At 36.9% G+C, this 19,925-nt stretch overlaps 1 protein-coding gene across 4 annotated transcripts; it reads right to left on the bottom strand.

Moving 5' to 3' along the window:
• Nucleotides 1-11,464: 11,464 nt before the first annotated feature.
• Nucleotides 11,465-17,528, bottom strand: LOC127637440 (uncharacterized). Of its 4 annotated transcripts, none has more exons than XM_052118509.1 (7): nt 16,361-17,528; nt 15,455-16,124; nt 15,326-15,371; nt 15,146-15,237; nt 14,173-14,283; nt 13,773-14,048; nt 11,465-13,667 (listed from the first exon to the last, which is right to left on the bottom strand). In XM_052118509.1, the coding sequence occupies exons 2-7, from the start codon at nt 15,586-15,588 to the stop codon at nt 13,541-13,543; spliced, it is 786 nt and encodes a 261-aa protein (XP_051974469.1). In that variant the 5' UTR covers nt 15,589-16,124; nt 16,361-17,528; the 3' UTR covers nt 11,465-13,540. The 4 variants fall into 4 exon arrangements, 2 of the variants coding, with proteins under 2 accessions (XP_051974469.1, XP_051974470.1); XM_052118510.1 differs by having other exon boundaries at nt 17,338-17,528; XR_007969732.1 differs by having other exon boundaries at nt 15,146-15,215; nt 15,455-17,528.
• Nucleotides 17,529-19,925: the final 2,397 nt, after the last annotated feature.

The following is a 19,925-nucleotide window of genomic DNA, read 5'->3' as shown; positions in this document are numbered from 1 at the left end:
TCTGTTAGGAGTGAAATTACATAAGTTAGCCAGCAGGTGGTAGCAAAAGATCATTTTTGTGTGTTATAAGAGCCAGTTGGTGACAAAGTATGGAGGCCCAAACCTGCATAAATAATAAATAAATAAATGTAATAATAAAAAAAAAAAAGGAATAAATGTCTTGATAAAACAAATATAATTAGTTTTTAATTAAATTTATTCCTGAATTTATTATTGTATGCCTTTATTCCTTTATTATTTTCTATATTTATTTTTTACTTTATTTTTATTCTTTTTAGCTTTTAGTTATTTATTCATTTATTTTGCATATTTTTTTTATTTATGTGTTAATTAATTTTTCTTACATATATTTATTTCCATATTTATATATTCCCATATATATTTATTTATTAATGTATTTATTTTTACTTTTCTGTGTGCAACATGGAAATGCGGGAGGCGGTCCTTGCGGAGCTCCAGTGCATCATTGGATGAGAGCTCAATAGTACTTATCGGAAGTACTTAGCACCCTTTGACTCGCACAGATTTTGAATATGCAGGAAACATTTTGCAGAGAGTTTAACTATGGAGTTTCCTTTGTGTCTTTATTATTCAATCAAACATACTGTGTTTGAGAGTAAAATTAATTATTTTGTAATTAAAAAAAATAAAAGAGTGCAAAAAAGTCTTCTAAATGCTCAAAAATAAAGAAGTTGATAACAAAATTATTTGCAGTGCGTGTAATCAATTGAAATTATTTTTTTATTTTTTTTGTGCACTTCAAAAACGTTTCATCACAAACCCACACATTTTGCTCTCTTTTCTGCTGACTTTTTTGCGGCTGTAAATATTTTGCTTGCGAGTTGAAAAGTTTTGCTCGCGCGTAAAGCTGTACCTCAGTGGGCGGTCTCTAACGACCAGATGAAAGGCCTTTTTCTATTGGTCACCCTCGATTGAAGTGACCGGTTGGCCACGCCCATTACAGTTTCCCGCCGCTGCTGCTGCTGCTGCTGCCATCATCGTCGCCAGTCTGTCATTCAGTCTGCGAGAAAAGCGAGCGATATTTTAGAATGGCGAGCAACAGGTCGTTTACTGGGTAAGTAACACAATTTAATATCATAAACAGTGACAAGTGAACTGAATGTTTCTCTCTTCTTATGCTGTCCCATTTAAATACGTTGCGTCGGATATACCAGCCTGTAGTTAACGTTAGTGTTACCGCTGACCAGATTGTATTAGCTAACATCAAATAGTACCGTTTGCCGTGTGATTGATTTCCAATGTTGCTATCTGAGCAGACATAAGAGGCCACTATTTTCGATGTTCGTTTAGGTAGTTTCTGGAGTAAATATATAGGCTATATATTCTGTATTTACACGACTTTGGCCAATCAGCGTGCACTAAAGTCACTGGGTAACGTTAACTTAGTTCCTATAACGTTAGTCCTGATTTAGACCCGCCATTAGTTCGAGGAACTAACGTTATAATAAGATTCCTCCGGTGCACCAGTCCCTTAAAGTCATAGGCACGTTAGTAGTTTCACCCAAATAATAGTTTAAAGTCAGTTATTCATCGTTTATTTTGCTGTAGTGTGTGAGGCACAGTCGCCTCACAGCGAGAAGGTCATGGTTTCAAGTCCCGCTTGCCCCGGCCTTTCTGTGTGGAGTTGCATATTTGGAAATATAATGTTACAATGATGTTTTACATATTTTAAGGGTGAAAATACTGTGTGTAAATTGATCTAGCCACATGGATTGTATTTTTGATTTTCACACCGTATTTCAAGTATAGTTATTGTATGTTTTACATTGAATTTGAGTTATTTTCTTTGTCTTAATGGCAGAATTGAAAGCCAACCAGGCAGGTCACAACCACAGGTAAGCTATTAGCTTATTTCTACAAATTAATCAGCTGACAGTTTGTTTTGGACAGTATTATAATACTAGTGTTTTGCACCTAAGCCTTTTTTTCCCCCAGTATGACCAACATGCTGTATCCGAAGCAGCACAACATTTAATGTCCTTGGTGGCCAGAGTAATCCCTGAGGAAAATACAAGACAGGGTCAGACTCAGAGCCAGATCCAGCCGTCAGTAAGACCTACTGTGGAACATGAAATGACTAGGTAGACAGCAATCATATTTAAAAGGGCTAGTTCAGGTGTTACACATAATACTCAAACATTCCTATTTTTTTTATAGTGATAGAAGTTCGACATAGGATGGATGCAGCAGCTAAAAATTTTATTTCTTGCTACTCAAAAATAAACGGGTCATTCTACAGAAATGTCCATTTTTTTGTCCCTAGTATTTACAGAAATATTACACTTAAAAAAACACTTTAGATTTACAATTTCTTTACATTTTAAAATAAAACAATATGTTATTTGAACAATTACACCTTCTTGAGCCATCAAGTGGCAATATTAAATTTTTTATTAATTATATAGAATTCCAAGCACCACAGAAGTGCTCGTTCCCACAGTCATCAGGGTTCCCGCGGATCCTTAAAAAGTCTTAAAATGTCTTACATAAAAATTCGGGTAATTAAGGTCTCAAATTGTCTTAAATTTACTGTAAAGTTGTGTAGGTATTACATTTTTTGACGGTGGGCTTAATGGCGGGGCGGCACGGTGGTGCAGCGGTTAGCACTGTCGCCTCACAGCAAGAAGGTTCAAACCCTGGTTGCCCCGGCCTTTCTGTGTGGAGTTTGCATGTTCTCCCCGTGTCTGCGTGGGTTCTCTCCGGGTACTCCGGCTTCCTCCCACCATCCAAAAGACATGCAGGCTAGGTTAATTGGTGTCTCCAAAAAAAAAAAATTGCCCTAGATGTGGGTGTGGGTGTGAGTGTATGCCTGTCTATGTGTGGCCCTGCGATGGACTGGCGACCTGTCCAGGGTGTCCCCTGTCTTTCGCCCAATGTTAGCTGGGATAGGCTCCAGCCCCCCGCAACCCTGTACACAGGATAAGCGGTTGATGATGGATGGATGGATGGATGGATGGATGGGCTTAATGGTGATGAGAAAGCATATAGTGGCCCACCGTAAAAAACATCTAATTTGATTAATTTAGTATTGTGTTTCAAATATGTTCATTGTAATAGCAAATATCTATTACATATATGGTCAAACGAACTAATCTCATTCAAGCACACTTTTAACTAACCTGATTACAAAAAAAAAAAAAAAACATAATCTCCTTATTTGTTGCATTATTATAATTTTTTGTTAACTCTGAATACATGTGCTGAAAAAAAATTTGAAGTAATATTTCATTAAACATTTAATATTGCCAAAGAAGTAAGGTAACACCAGTGACAAAAAAAAAATGGTACATGCGGTCTTTAAATAAATGCACAAAAAATATAAAAAATCATTAAGCTGTCATTTTTGTGTATTCATAAGTTCAAAGGGTAATCTAATAATGTGGTGTAAGTTTAAATGTTAGAAAAAGAAATACATTTTAAGACATCTTGCCACACCAAATTTGACGTTTTTTTAGAATGACCCAAAGCAGATCTTTTCCTGGATTTTTTAGAAATGCTGGCAAAAATAAAAGACATCTTGCCAGAAGTCAAAGGTCAACAATACCAGCAAAAGCGCAGAAAACGTTTGATTGTTCTGTGTCTTTGCTGGGCTCTAAATCTGATACAACCCCGTCTATATCTGAAGAGCTGGAGCTCATGCAAGCAGGGCTAGGAAAGAGGACCCTGTCTTTGACATCAGATACAACACATGCAGAGGTGCGGAGCCCGATCCTAAGCAAATGCATATTCTGAATAGCATTATTTATTGTGTCAGTGTTTTGTTTTAAGGGTTTTCTTTAACTTTAATGTAGTTATCAGGTTTGCTGCGGGAAGCGTACTCAAAGATGAATGATTTGGAAGACAGGTGGCTTCTTTTCAAAGCTGCAGGTCTGCTTTTATCATCATTTGGTGTTAAAATTCAAAAATATAAATTAGTCCATTCAGTACAGAAAACATTAATGAATTATACCGTAGAGTTCTTCTCTTTTTCAGTTGTTGTATTACTTGCACATAGGTGGGAATGGAAGGAGAAGAATATCTGTAATACCATTGGAGGCAGAGGGGTATACAGGATCAGTGATCAAAAGTGCTTCAAGTGGTGGGAAGAACTTGCTGTACGTCGTGCCGTTGCAGGATGAGCTTATGACTCCACTGCCACCAGATGCACCTGAATTTGCCTGAATGCCAAAGGCAACTTGTAAAAAATGCAAGACTCTGATGCCACTTCAGACACTGGCTTTGCATGCTGACCAGTGTGACAGCTTGCAAAAGTCAGAAAACTCTCAAGAAATTGAGGTAAAACTATGTTGCGTAGCCAGGGGCATTTCACCCGTGAGAACATTAATCTCTATTGAAAGTGGGTCATGTATGTTGTTGAAATGGTAATAAATTTTGGACATATTTTTCTTTTCTCTTTCCAGGAAGAAGATTTGGTGTTTATAGAGGAGGCAACATCATCTAATGTTATACATCACCCTCAGGAGGTACATAACCAAAAGCTACATTTAACATTGGCTATGTTTACATAACATCTTTTGTTTCAACTGGAATGAAGTCATTCTGATTGATGAATCTGAACGTAGTTTACAACAACGATACATAAAGTGATCGGGTTGATGTGTGCGTTAATATGCCACAAGCTTCAAATCATGATTAATTACTTTAAATGCGCTCACTGCATGAATGTACGGAGTTTCCTGCTGTTTGTGCATTCCATTCTCCTACATTGCTTCTTTTCTTTGTTTTAATAAGCAGACATATTTATCTGTTTCTGGTTCTGATTAGGAAACGATGAGCACATGAACTGTTATGCTGTGCTGCTTATATTTATCAAACAGTAAAAACGGTAATCATTCGGATCAAACTAAATCAAATTCAGTCCAATTTCTTAATGCATTATTTGTTTGTATGTAAACATAGACATTGTCAATTATCAATTATTTCTACAGAATTGGCCCTGCCAACATTTTGTCTTTAACTTTTAGGCACTTGAGACCCAGTGCCCAATATGCACAGGAACCTTTCCAGTTTCTGACTTAGAATTGCATGCCAGCTATTGTGGAGAAAGGTAATGAATGGTACTAGTAACTCGCAATAAAGCTTAAAATAACACCTAGTTATAAATGTTGTTCTCTGAATCCATATGATCACTGTATGATGAACAGTTCAAAATGTAATTATTTATTCACTCACAAAATTAAACCATATACAAAAACCAAATTAATTCTGGCAATGTTGAAGAAAATATTATTAATAAAAACATGAAATTCCTTTTCTCTGGTCAAATGGCATGAGGTTGAGCGATAATTTTTGAGTGTAATATTTCTTTTATCTATGTTTACATTATTGCTTACATAAGTGTTTGAAAATGTGTAAAAGTGGTGAAATGTTTATAACCTGAGTATGTATCAATTATTACATTTTTACTTTTAAACCAAAAACAGTCCAGATGGTGTGCCAGAAAAATTACCCTGCTCTGATTTGGATCATATCTCATGATAACTATGTTTATTGCTTCTGTTCAATATATATATATATATATATATATATATATATATATATATATATATATATATATATAAAATTTATTTCCAGTGAGGAGGACGTGATTCGTCATGCAGCAGCACAGATAAATACCACAAAGACCTTTGAAATCTGTGTGTCACGAGACAACATGGTTGAGAGAGGTCTGAAGCAGTGGAAACGTCAAAAAACGGGAAGCCCTGTCAATCCCTTGAAAATCATCTTCCTGGGAGAGCCAGGAGTTGACACAGGGGCACTGAGGAAAGAGTTTCTGTCCAGTGTGTAGTTTGATTTAATCATGCATTTAGTTGACTTGTTAATTTATTATGATTTTTTATATATTCCTAGATTTCATTATTCTAAAAATACATGGTCTGTATCTGAAATTTCACAGCTGTGCTGTTTTTCAAATGCCCCCTCTCTCTAGCCTAATGATATTTAATCTTTTTTCTGGATTTAGCTATGGTTGCTGGCATTGAAAAACGTCTCTTTGAAGGTGATGCGAAGAAAGGAAAAACACCGAAGTACTCCCTCAATGATCTGGATAATGAGCTGTTCATGTATGTCTTGCCATTGGATTTTGGGTTTACTTTATATTCACACAATTCCTTCTAAATCATTGCAGATAAAAAAAAAAGTTTGGAATACCACAAGGGTAAACTGTTGTCCATATATGAAATGGTATATATCTCCAGAGTTGCAGGTGAAATATTTGCTGTGAGCATTGCGCAAGGAGGACCGCCACCACGGTTTATGCAAGAATGGTGTTACGAATACCTCGTTACTGGTAACATCAAAAGGGATGGTGTATATGACACAGAGATATCACCACTAATCAAAATGGTAGGTCTGGTTGACTTATTTTCATTAGATACAAGTTCTCTATTAATTAATGTCCATAAGTAAATTAGTTTTGTGTTATCATGTTATAAAGCCACTGACAAATTGGTTTTGCTGTAAATTAAAACCCATCTTTCATCTTAATTTATACAGAATCTTGTATGAAAATGTCAATTTAGAAAGATATACATAAGAATACATATGTTTTACAACACCCACGGGCAGAAATTAAGAAAAAAGTGTACCTATTCTAAGCTAGGCTCCCAAAAACCACCCTTTTCCAGAGAACGCGTCATATGACATAATGACAGTCAAACACAGGCGTTGCTGCCCTGGTTTTCTGTGTGGGTTTACGTAGTCTGAGAGGTGGTAACAGAAAAGAGAGTTTGTCGTTATTCTGTTGTCTGTGGTTGTTGTATTTCAATTCATTATCGTCGTGGTAATTATTGTGAATTATGGCCTGTCCGGACATCGAGTCCACAGGTTTTCACACAAAAATTACTCTAGAAGCCTAAATAGCGTTTTATAAGTGTATGTTACATAAAAACATTATTTTTCTATACATTGTTCACTGGGTACTCTAACCTGCAACTTAAGCTGTGAACCATGCATGTTATTATTTAATAAAGGTAAAATTTTACCTGTAGATTGAAGATGCATCTGACCTGTCCAACTACACAAAAGATATCCTGGACTGTGGCTACACTGGACTGGTAGACACTGACCACAAGGAAAGCATATTAAGGTCAGCACTGAGAAAAAGGTTGTTCAAGTATCAACTCTTAACAGAAGTACAATGCCTGCTGTGTTGTAATAAGGTACATTTCAAAGCAGATGAAATTGAGCAATATCACACTCGCAATTATAGACTTGTTTGATGGAAGCTATGAGTCTTTCTATATATACAGACTCATACATTATAGTTGTTCTTTAAACCAAAGGAATTTATTTCAATTATACAAATTCATTTTATAACTATTTTATAGTTCCAGTCCTTGATTCTGATTGGTGGAGCCGCGTTCAAAGCCATTGTAAATTACTGAACATACACCTGTGAGCGCTGGGCGCATTACATTAGTATTACTGCGCAACTGCCGTTTGTGATGCTTTGTTGCTGCATGTGTTGCTTGGCAACCTCTGGAACTACATTGCTTGGCGAAGGAATAGATGTGTTATAGTGTTATATTTTTTTGTTGCTGGTCTTTATTTAATGAATGAATATTTTTATGGAGTAACCGTTTTATAAATGCAATAAGTCCCTTGCAGCATTGCTTTACAGTGAATTTAGAACAGCTAAGGGGGTTTTAGGCACTCCACTCTGTGTCGTAGCTAACAACGCTCCTTAGCTGTTCTACATCCACTGTAAAACACTGCTTCAAGGGGCTTATTGCTTTAGTATAATCTGCTTTGCTTTGAATGACCTGTTTTTACATATGAAAAATTGTAATGTTTTAATCTTTCCTTTATTTTTGTTTTGCCAGAGCTCTTTCTCTACATATTACAACAAAACGCATCCCAATGCTGCAACAACTACGTGAGGGCCTTGAGATATACGATCTTATCAAAGTCATGCAGAAAAAGCCACAGGAGTGTCATGTTCTATTTGTCATAGGATATAATGACAAAGTATGTAAAAATTAAATTGAGCATTTATTTATTTTGCTTTTTGTATTGTCACAAATTAAAATGTTAAAATTCATTTTTATGCTTTTCTTTTTGGTATTTAGGTTGACGCCCATTACATTTTATCCCACCTGGCCCCAGAGATGAGCCCAACTGGTTCGATTAAACAAGTGAAAGAGTCAAAAATCATGGAATTCTTTCAAGATTTCCTACTTGAACTTGAAGGTATGGACTTAAAATGATTTTATAATGTGCTATGTTATTTGATAACCAGGTGTAAATATGATACTGTAGTTCCCATTGTAAAAAGAGTATAAATAAACAATCATTCTAATTACATCTCTTTACATCTTCTGAAGACACTCAACCAGAAGATGCGACAGCAGGAGAAACCTTGTCTGTACCAAATATAATGCAGTGGATGACTGGGCAAGCTCACAGGCATCTGCTTGTATCAGAAAGGAAACATTTTAAAATAGTGTTTAAATTTGACCATTGCTGTCTACAGCACATGCCAAACCACACTGTGTGTTACCCAATTGTCAGTGCTTGCACTAATACCATAACATTTCCTGTAGTCCATATGTATGGAATGATTTTCCGGACATTATTCAAAAGGAATTGCAAATTGTATTTGCAATTGCGTTTTCAATTTGTGGACGCATAAAATGTGACATAATCCAAACGCAACTGCAAATCGCGCATTACCGTTTGCATTTTCGTTTAAGCGAACTCACAGTGACTGCCCTGTCATATTTAAATAGCAATTTCAATTACCATGTCTGCTTTTTCACTTTCTCAGCGTGGCGTATGTAGCCAGCCAAAACTCAAATGGAATACTAATTCCCTTAGTATTTCCATTGATGCCTTACACGGAAACCTGTCAATCAGGGTCAAGGGTGGGATTATGCTATGGGGCGTGTTTGTCTTGGGAAGTGACGTCACTCACAGTCGACGGTCAAGAGTCATTATATAAACAAGCATTAAAAGTAATGGACCAGAAATCTGTAAGATGGCATCACTGCATCATTCTAAGGAAGCATAATATCTTGAGTTTTGACAGTTTTGTAAATTTTTCTTTTTTAAAACTAATTTTTAAGTGTGTGAACAACGTTGCACCAGAAATATTCTGTCAACTAGTACATAAACAAAAGAGCGGAATAAGAACTAGAGGCACAATAAGTGGAAACTATAGCCACAAAACGTAGAACAACATTTGGTCAGACACACTGATCTATATATATAACTGGATAGCTCATAGAATTCTAAACTGCCAGCAGTAGGTGAAGCTACCGGAAGTGCTCTGGCGGCCATCTTACTATTCCCTACCGACAGAGGGCATCGCGGCATGTGCAGCGTTTAACCGCGAAACAACACTCACTTAAGGATGCGGCTAAAGTGCCCACAGGTTGTAATTTATGACTATGTACATATTAAGCACACATTAGTCCTTATCCCCATGTAGAGTGTCCATAACGATCATAATCTTTAATAATCAACAGTAAAAATACAACACTAAAGTGTATTAATACCCCTTTTTAAAGCAAAGTTATCCATCTGCAGATTGTTACAGGATGCAATGTTTCTCTGCCTTCATAGTTTAAATCTGTTGATGCTCATTGTTCATAATGTTGACAAATTATACATCTGCATAATTTGCCAACATTATTAACCATTTTTGACTAGATTATATAGTAAATGTGAACTAATTTAGGGGGGGTGCATGCACATCAACAAATTTTAAAGTTAATAAAAACGACTAGCTTTGTGTTGATATTGTAACTAGACAGTACCTCTTAGAATAAATCCAGAACCAAAAAATGTAGCATAGTATACACACACAAGTTCATATGTAGTATGTGTGTGTGTGTATATATATATATATATATATACACATACACACACACACACACACATTAATTTACCTTTACTTAATGGAATTATCCATTTGCATTCATTTCTGGAACATGTACATACCAGCTTGTGAGCATTTAATTATTTCAACAATCCCCTGATATTTTAAATCATAATCAGAAATAGGTTTATTGACATATGCACACTCAAGGAAATCATACATATTTATTTGTTCAATAACAAAAGCTTCCAAGTACATAAAAAATTGACTTAAAGAACAGGTGGAGCAACCAAATTAAGCACCAACTTAGTTGCAAACTAACTAGTAGTTACTGAAGCCTTGAACTTTATACCCCAACTTAAGACCTTACGCACAGCTATTTACTCAACCTCATGTCCTTCCAAACCTGTATGACTTTTTCTGTGGAACACAAAAGATGACATTTAAAAAAATGTTTTTGTCCATATAATGAAAGCCACTGGTGACCAAAACAAGCTATTTTGCTCACCATTTACTTTCATTATATGGAATACAAAATACATTTTTGGGGGTTCTGCAAAAGAGTCACATGGATTTGGAAGGACATGAGGTTGAGTATATGATGACAGAATTTACATATTTGGGTCAACTTTTCTATTAATATTAAATGTTATAACTATCTGAAACACAGTAATTTTATGAGACTTATACTGCATGTTGCAAAAGTATCTTCATTGCAAATAAAAACAGACAGTATAATATTTTTTACTCTATTAAAACAGCTCTTCAGTGAAGCCAGGCTGACTCCTCATACAGCTTTTCCTCCTGTTGCAAACCAATTCCAGTTTTATCTAGCATTCAGTGCGATGTTTATTGAAATCCAAACGGCAAATTTACCTTGTTTAACTTCAACAATATCCATGTGCACCTTTTCAGGGCTGGACTGGAAAGAGAATCGGCCCGGATTTGACATAACTGTCAAAAAGTTGTGGGGGTAGTGTTACGCTAACGCGGCGGCTTTAGATTATCGCGGCCGACACAGCGACCCGCTCGGTTCTCCCGATGGCCAGTCCACCCTGATCGGCCCCAAAGTTTGTCGGTCCACCGGAAAAATGTCCGGTAGTCCAGATTACCAGTCCTGCCCTGCTCCTCGTCTATTCCAATTGATCACTTTATAAATGATGCCCGTGAGCTGGACCGTATTCAGGCCTGCACTGCAAAAAGTACAAATCACACAGAGAATTAATGAAAACCCACATTATATTTATCATATGTAACCGGTGTTGATCTGCAATTAGATATTCAACTTGACCAAAAAAGCTGACTTAGGAAAATAACCATAAAGAATAACAGTATAACTCACTAAGTTAACGTTAGCTGCATAGCTAATATTCATTTATCCTAAGAAAATAACCACAATGCACGTTCAACGTAAACAAAAGCTACAAAACATAATTATGTATTCAGAATAAAAACTTTAAAGCCTGCAAAAAATATGTTTGAAAATGTCTACTGATATCTTACCTCAGTTTCTTAAACTTGTTTCTATTGAAACACGTCGTACGTCGCTGCCGCTGAACGTAATGCTGCTGCAATAAAGAGTAACATAACACGCTCACATTTAGAATAAGCAGGGGGGGGGAATTAAAGTCAAAATAAATAATGAATTACATATTTAGGAAGATTGCATTGTGATACAGTGTATGCAGACATAAGAAATGTGTTTTAATGTGACTGGATGGGTACAAATTACTCACCAAAACAGACGATTTCCCATTGAGACACATAGGAGTACAGAATGTTAGGGAATACCAAGATGGCGACGCAGTAGCTTCGCTGTTGTGACGTCATGAGCTATCCAGTTATATATATAGATCAGTGGTCAGACATCATTTTCAGTAAGAGGCATACATTTGTGGAATGCATCTGAAATTAAAACATTGACAGTCTTCAAGGTTTTTAATACACATTTAAAGCAATGGCTGAAACTGAAACAACTTTGTGAACACTGACTGTACAGGACATAACACAATGCATACAAACATAATGTTGCATATGTGAGCACGCACAGACATATGCACACTTTTGTGTTCTTGTATTGTTAAATGTGTCTAGACTTTGTTTTATAGTGACTTCCACATCTACTTAAGCCCATATCTTATTTCATATATGGGATGTATTTGTTGTATGTATTTTATTAATTATAAATCTTAAACTCAATACTCTGTAATTTTTGTTTTAAATTTATAAGCCTAACCAGGGACAGGGGTTGCAAATTAGTCATGGCTAGAAACATGTATGCGTGGCATCTACTTTGTATTCTTTATAAAGCAATGTTCTATGCATTTGTCCCTGTCAAATAAACATTAAAATAAATACAAAATAAATAAAGAGGTGATGCCCTGAACAGACGCCGGTTTATTTGATCTTGACCGTCGACTGTGAGTGGTCTCTTCCCAAGACAAACACGCCCCATAGCATAATCCCACCCTTGACCCTGATTGACAGGTTTCCGTGTAAGGCATCAATGGAAATACTAAGGGAATTAGTATTCCATTTGAGTTTTGGCTGGCTACATACGCCACGCTGAGAAAGTGAAAAAGCAGACATGGTAATTGAAATTGCTATTTAAATATGACAGGGCCAAAACTCGTAAGATATGGGAAACACAGTTGCAAACGGACTTTGCTTTTCCATTTGAAATCTGGCAGTCACTGTGCGTTCGCTTAAACGAAAATGCAAACGGTAATGCGCGATTTGCAATTGCGTTTGGATTATGTCACATTTTATGCGTCCACAAATTGAAAACGCAATTGCAAATACAATTTGACAGGGTGTAGAAAATGTCCTGGAATTGTTCACCGTAAAAAAAAAAAACACAGTTCATTGATTCATGAATATCAAAGCATTATTTACTAAGATGTTCACTTTTATTCTTTCTCTTTGTAATGTCCCTTTAAAGATAATTCACCCAAAAATAAAGATTCTGTCATAATTTACCCAACTTCATGTTTCAAACCTGTAAGACTTTCGTTCATCTTCAGAACACAAATGAAGATGTTTTTATTGAAATCAGAATTTTTCTGTCCCTCCATTGACAGCAACACAACTACCATTTTAAAAAGTTAATAGAGATACAACTAATCCATATGAATTGAGCAGTTTAGTTCAAATTTTCTGAAGAGGCAATTGCTTTGTGATGAACAGATTTAATCAAGTCTTTTATTCACATAAAATCATTCATCAACTCATACATCAGTTGTGGGAAACACTCAACCACTCAGAAATGTTCGCTTGACATGTGAGAACCAATGAGGTTCATAGTTGTGCTACGTAGCACTTTTGAACTTCTGTATATGTTAATTCATCAATGTGTATATGTGAATAGAAGAATAAATCGTTTGGTGTGCATTTCTTAAAAAATGAATTAAAAAAAATCAGCCTATTGCTTGTAGGAGCAACAAAGAGGTTATAATAAAAAATAAGTTCCTTATTGCATAACAGAATTTGTTTTTGATGTTTTCAAAGGTAAAACACTTCATCAATTACATATACGACAAAGCAGACAGCCTTTTTTCCATACATATACACGGATTTATATTTTTTTGTTGCTGTAGTCTACGCTTTAAAGAATATATATTTATAACATTAAATCTACAGCTAATGCACATGCTTGTAAGTAGATGTCAGAACCAAAACAAGTGGACTCAACGTTGGGGTTCACTTCATTCTGTAAAGTAGCAATATCTTCAGGTGACAAAGGGCAAGGGATCTCTGGGACAATGACTCCATGCTCAGAGTCAACACACTGTGAATTCTGGGAGAATAGTTCCTCAGCTTGCAATATCTGACATTTGGGGAGAAGACAGGCATTGATTACAAGAACAATCACCTTACAACTTACCATAATACAGTATGTTTTTTTTCCAAATCTATCTTAAGTCATGCTTACCTCTGCAAGATCAGGCTCTGACATGGGTGCTTGCAACATTCCAATATTCCACAGCTGATTCGGTGACAAATTTCCCTCCGTTCGCAAGGGATGCAGTTCCACATCTCTATGAAATGCTGCAAATCTGTGTGTATTCTGGGGATGAAAACATATCTCACACAGAATAGGTGAACAGCATTGGACAGGTCAAGTAATCCCTCCTCTTCCAAGCTGTGGAGAACATTGTAGTAACTTGATGTTACAGCAGTCCAAACGTCTCTCCATAGCCGTTCCACTCTAAGACAAAGAAGTGTGTGGTGCTGATTTAACTGCATTTCTAAAGTTTACATAAAATAAAAAAATCAGAGATGCAAAAAATGTATGAGAAGAATACATTAACCATGCTCTCTTATTTAATTACCTCTGGTTATGCACACTTTTTCCAGCAATAAAGCTGCCACGACAAGTTCCTCGCACAGTAAACATGCACCGAGCAATGTCTACATTCTCCACCCCTTGGTCTGCTCGTACTCTAAACAAGTTAGAAAGAGCAGTTTTTGATTATTAGAAGTATTACACGTGTTGGTTTCAAGAGCCTTAAACCTACAAACACCAAACTCAGCTCAAACAGTCTTTATAGCGCGAACAGTTTTCATGGACAGTTATGACTGGGTACTAAGAGCAGAGTACAGTTATTACACATACCTGGCAAAGTTAATAAGTATGCAGCTACAAAAATGTAATAATTTGTTGATAACAAATTTCTTCCCTCAAGCAATGTAGCTTTGGCTGTGTTGCTTTACAATCGTTCTGCTAAACATTGCTGAAGAGCTACATTGCTTGAGGGAAGAAATTTGTTATCAATAAATTATTACATTTTTGAAATGTAATAATTTAACAGTGTAAAAAAAATGTACACTGTTAAAATGGGTTTGCGTTAACGTTAACACAAACCCATTTTAACAGTGTAAATTTTTTTAGCGCAAGGTTAACGTTCTTTTTGGTCTACCAAACTAGTTTTTTCCATTTTCTTTTGCAACAATTAGTAACGTTAGTAAAACTACGACACCTCACTGGATCTAGCTGGACCGGAAACAAAACAACAGGCCTGCCGCACAGACTTGTTTGGGCTTGCGAGCCAGCCAAAGAGTGGATGAGAAGCGCAGCGAGCCACGTCTAGGACATCTTGTATCGCACATCGGATGCAAACTTTCTCAGTTTATGGCCAGCAATATTGTTGTTTAAGGATATTGTGGAAGATCACAAGCACACACACAACTGATGCGAATTTTCTGACCCCTCGTCAATATCAGGACCTTGTCAGTATTTCTTTAACCCTTTTATTGATGGACAGTGTTACATTGTGGGAGAATCATTCTGTATAATGTGCATACCTTGATGGCCATCCATTTTTTTCTATTCCATCCATGAAAAACCCAAAAGCTATTTTGGCTTTGTTATTTCCTGCAACATCCAGGTAAAAGATCTGTTCAGGAGTTAGACACAACAGCATAATATTGATATGTAAGATATACAAGAAAAATGATGAGGGGTTAATTAATAAATATGTTTACCTTCCTTGAAAAGCCATCAATAGCCCCAAAAATCACTATGTTGTACCTATTTAAAAAAGCCAGCATTTACAGCATTTTGTTTATTTTTAAAAACATAATTTTTAAAACATTAAATGTATTAAAAATGACCTTATCAGCTTGTGATTAGTGTCTATATGGACAAGAGACAAAGGAGCAGGAACAGAGTATGTTCGTCTTGCAACGCATGACAGCTGGACCATCCTTGAAAGTACCCCTGCACCATCTACTCGTTGCAAAGACATCTTTACTCTTCTCCATGTAACTCAATGTCCCATTGCTTGTAGAGACCCTTTAACCAGCCTGTATCCAGCATGAGGTGTTCTTGCCTTTATAGATCTAACTTTCTGATCAAGCTCATGATCAGAAATATCAGAATAGTTGCTCCTGACAGACAGACTCTTTCGCCTGTATAAGGTTGATCTTGAAATGCCATGCACTTCAGCCAAAGAGGCTAGAGGTAAGTGCATGCTGAGCAAATTTTGGAGTGTTTCTCTTTGTATGTTTAATCTGGGACGCCCCGCACTTCCACTCCATTCAGCCACAGCTACATTGTCCAACAATGGAGGGACAATACTCTGTGAAAGGTAATTGGAGATAACTATATTTAACTGTTCTAGAGCATCCACCACACCCTGGGGTATGTCTATATATGACGCTCCAGCTCGAAGAAACTGTAGCTCCTGACAGCAAACAAAGTGGATCGAAGTCAATGGGATGCCTATTAACAATTAAACCAAGTCTATCCACAGACCTATGCAAAATCTGCCATTGTGTGGTCCTGCAAAGAGAAACAACATTTCAAAACAAAATTAGCTGATGTAACAAATATATAATATTCAGAAGCATGTTTATTTAACTGTATTACTTAGTTTTTGACAAAATGTTGCTGTAGTGTGTCAGAAGGAAATATCAGTGTACATTTCCAAACATGCATTTAGCCATTAATAGTAATAATCCAGTGAAATTTATATGCACAGTGAGTCTGACAACAGCCGGTATAATCTAAAATTTCACCATCATTGAGTCTTTCTGGGATTACATGAAGAAACAGAAAAAACTGAGGCAGACTAAGTCCAGAAGAACTGTGTCAACGTCTCCAGGGTGACGCAATTCTGACACATCCATCCATCGTCGACCGCTTAATCCTGTACAGGGTCGCGGGGGGCTGGAGCCTATCCCAGCAGACATCGGGCGCAAGGCAGGGTACACCCTGGACAGTTCTCCAGTCCATCGCAGGGCCACACATAGACATACAACCACTCACACTCACATTCACACCTATAGGGCAAATTTGGAGACACCAATTCATCTATCCTGCATGTCTTTGGATGGTGGGAGGAAACCGGAGTACCCGGAGAGAACCCACGCGGACACGGGGAGAACATGCAAACTCCACACAGAAAGGCCGGGGCAAGCGGGACTTGAAACCATGACCTTCTCGCTGTGAGGCGACTGTGCCTCACACACTACAGCAAAATAAACGATGAATAACTGACTTTAAACTATTATTTGGGTGAAACTACTAACGTGCCTATGACTTTAAGGGACTGGTGCACCGGAGGAATCTTATTATAACGTTAGTTCCTCGAACTAATGGCGGGTCTAAATCAGGACTAACGTTATAGGAACTAAGTTAACGTTACCCAGTGACTTTAGTGCACGCTGATTGGCCAAAGTCGTGTAAATACAGAATATATAGCCTATATATTTACTCCAGAAACTACCTATACGAACATCGAAAATAGTGGCCTCTTAACGTTACGTTATTTATGTCTGTATTATGTAACTTATGTCTGCTCAGATAGCAACATTGGAAATCAATCACACGGCAAACGGTACTATTTGATGTTGGCTAATACAATCTGGTCAGCGGTAACACTAACGTTAACTACAGGCTGGTCTATCCGACGCAACGTATTTAAATGGGACAGCATAAGAAGAGAGAAACATTCAGTTCACTTGTCACTGTTTATGATATTAAATTGTCTTACCCAGTAAACGACCTGTTGCTCGCCATTCTAAAATATCGCTCGCTTTTCTCGCAGACTGAATGACAGACTGGCGACGATGATGGCAGCAGAAGCAGCGGCGGGAAACTGTAATGGGCGTGGCCAACCGGTCACTTCAATCGAGGGTGACCAATAGAAAAAGGCCTTTCATCTTTGTTAGAGACCGCCCACTGAGGTACAGCTTTACGCGCAAGCAAAACTTTTCAACTCGCAAGCAAAATATTTACAGCCGCAAAAAAGACAGCAGAAAAGAGAGCATAATGTGTGGGTTTGTGATGAAACGTTTTTGAAGTGCACAAAAAAAAAAAAAAGTTTTCAAAAGATTACACGCACTGCAAATAATTTTGTTATCAACTTCTTTATTTTTGAGCATTTAGAAGACTTTTTTGCACTCTTTTATTTTTTTTAATTACAAAATAATTAATTTTACTCTCAAACACAGTATGTTTGATTGAATGATAAAGACACAAAGGAAACTCCATATTTAACAATCCAGGATGTGCTACCACATTCATACCAGCATACAGCTCTCCTAAAACATCAATAAGCGCCACTACTCTAAATGAAACATAGTTATTTGATGCGTGGTTATCGACTTCATTCGCATGTCGCGCAACTCTCTAGATATATGTGAAGAGTCAGCTATAGATTTTTTTATTTTTTTATTGCAGATGTATACATACATAAACAATCAGGGAAATGAAGCATGGTTGTATCTTTTAAAAAAATTCACAATTATAACAACAGAAAACAATATTATGGATTTGAAGACGTCAAAATATGAAGTTATATACACAGAAAAAAAGAAAAGGACAAGGTTAAATCATATCATTTATGAAACTTGCTCATTTTGTGGTTTTGTTGAAGAAACAGCTCCCCATTTATTTTGTGATTGTAGTATAACCAATACATCTTGGATTGACTTAAGCTCTTCTGTTTTTAGCCCCACAAATAGCTTTAGTTTACACACGATATGGCTATGACCTAAGGTCACATCAAAACAAGTCAAGAGTAATCGAGCACACGCGTCAATCTACAATAAGCCAATGGTAAACTGGACCCGCCCACATAATTATCATACAAGAGACAGAAATGTAAGAATAAAAAAAATTAATAAATGTGGGAATATTTAAATGTAGAAATAAATACATGTGGGAATAAATAAAAACAAAAACAAATGAAAGAATAAAAAATGTTTTAAAGAATAAAAATAAAAAGAGAAAATAATAAATAAAGGAATAAAAGTCATAGAAAAATAAATTCATGAATATCTAATTATATTTGTTTTATCAAGACATTTATTCCTTTATTTATTTTCTTATTATTACATTTATTATTTTTGCATGTTTTGTCCTCCATAGTAAAGTGAATCCGTTAGTCATTGTTTACATAGAACAGCGCTCCGTGATCGCTGGTATTACCACTACATTACTTAAGCTAGGACATTGTTTTAAATGGCTTTAAATGAACAATTTGAGGATTAAGGCTCATTGCTGCTGAGAGACACAAAGGACTGTTTGATTACAGAACTCGAGGCGCTTACCGAGTTTCCACATTGGATACACACTGTTTAAAAATGGCGGAGGACATCGCTGTTTTTTTCTCGTTTTTTCGTTTTTATATATGAAAGCAAAAACAAATGAACGAACGATACCCGGACCCTGTTTCTATAGTGATCGACTCATGCGCAGCTACCACGAAATAGAGAGAAATGCCCCCGCTTAAGCTGTCGAGGGCACGTTTGATGAAGACAGCATCGATGTCCTTCTTCTGGAGCTTCTGGTACAGATTATCGACGTGGGGCATGATTTTGTGAAAAAGCCACATGGAAAAAAAAATGAAATCATCATGTAGCATCCTCACGTAGCCATATGCCTCTCTCACGGTGGGCTGGTCAAATGAACCCAATGAAGCCGTCAAAACATTGTATGAGGTTGTCTCGATTCTCGTAGACAGTGTTATCGACTCTGCTGTTGAAGTTCCACCGTGTGGATGAAGCTCTGGGCAGTCTTCGTGCAACAGTCTGGTCAAGAATGCTGGTCCCGTTTGGATGACCGGGAAAAAAAAGTTGCAATCCCGCTCAGATCGGAAAAGAAAATATTAACTTTTTTGATAAGAGAAGTAGCTTACTGCATGATCAAATTCAGCAGATGCGCATAGCAAAATGCATTCTTAAAATGCTCACGCACATTTTGCTGCACACCAGCCTTCTCTCCCCTCATCACACTGGCTCCATCCTAAGCTTGCGCGATGAGTTTAACTTTCTCGTCGTCGGCAAAAAGACCGTTCAGTCTCTCCTAAAACACACTGTCAGTTGAGATTGATTCCGAGATGGGAAGAAACTAAAAAAAGCGTTCCTGCACTTTATGGTTGCTATCGATGTACCTCAGCACAAGCACCAGCAGTGTCTGTGTAGAAACGTGTGGCTATGTTCACTCTCCCCAAAGCAGACAATCTCAAACAGCTATCAATGTGGGTCTCATGTTTCTTTATCTTTTCTGAAAGATGGTGCATGTCTGTTACACCTGTCGCTGTCAAAGCGGTGCTGTCTGCCGTGCCGCCTTCAGGGT

This window comes from Xyrauchen texanus, chromosome 45, assembly GCF_025860055.1.
Source record: "Xyrauchen texanus isolate HMW12.3.18 chromosome 45, RBS_HiC_50CHRs, whole genome shotgun sequence".
In the NCBI taxonomy this organism is placed as follows: Eukaryota; Metazoa; Chordata; class Actinopteri; order Cypriniformes; family Catostomidae; genus Xyrauchen; species Xyrauchen texanus.
Note: the sequence above shows the minus strand (reverse complement) of the source record. Positions and strands in the feature narration are given on the sequence as shown.

Coding starts and splice junctions, on each gene's coding strand:
- LOC127637440 (XM_052118509.1), bottom strand. CDS start 15,588: ATGTCTTTGCAACGAGTAGATGGTGCAGGGGTACTTTCAAGGATGGTC. Junction 15,238..15,325: donor TTGATGGCTTTTCAAGGAAG/GTAAACATATTT, acceptor ACTCCTGAACAG/ATCTTTTACCTGGATGTTGC. Junction 13,668..13,772: donor CAGAGCCTGATCTTGCAGAG/GTAAGCATGACT, acceptor CCCAAATGTCAG/ATATTGCAAGCTGAGGAACT.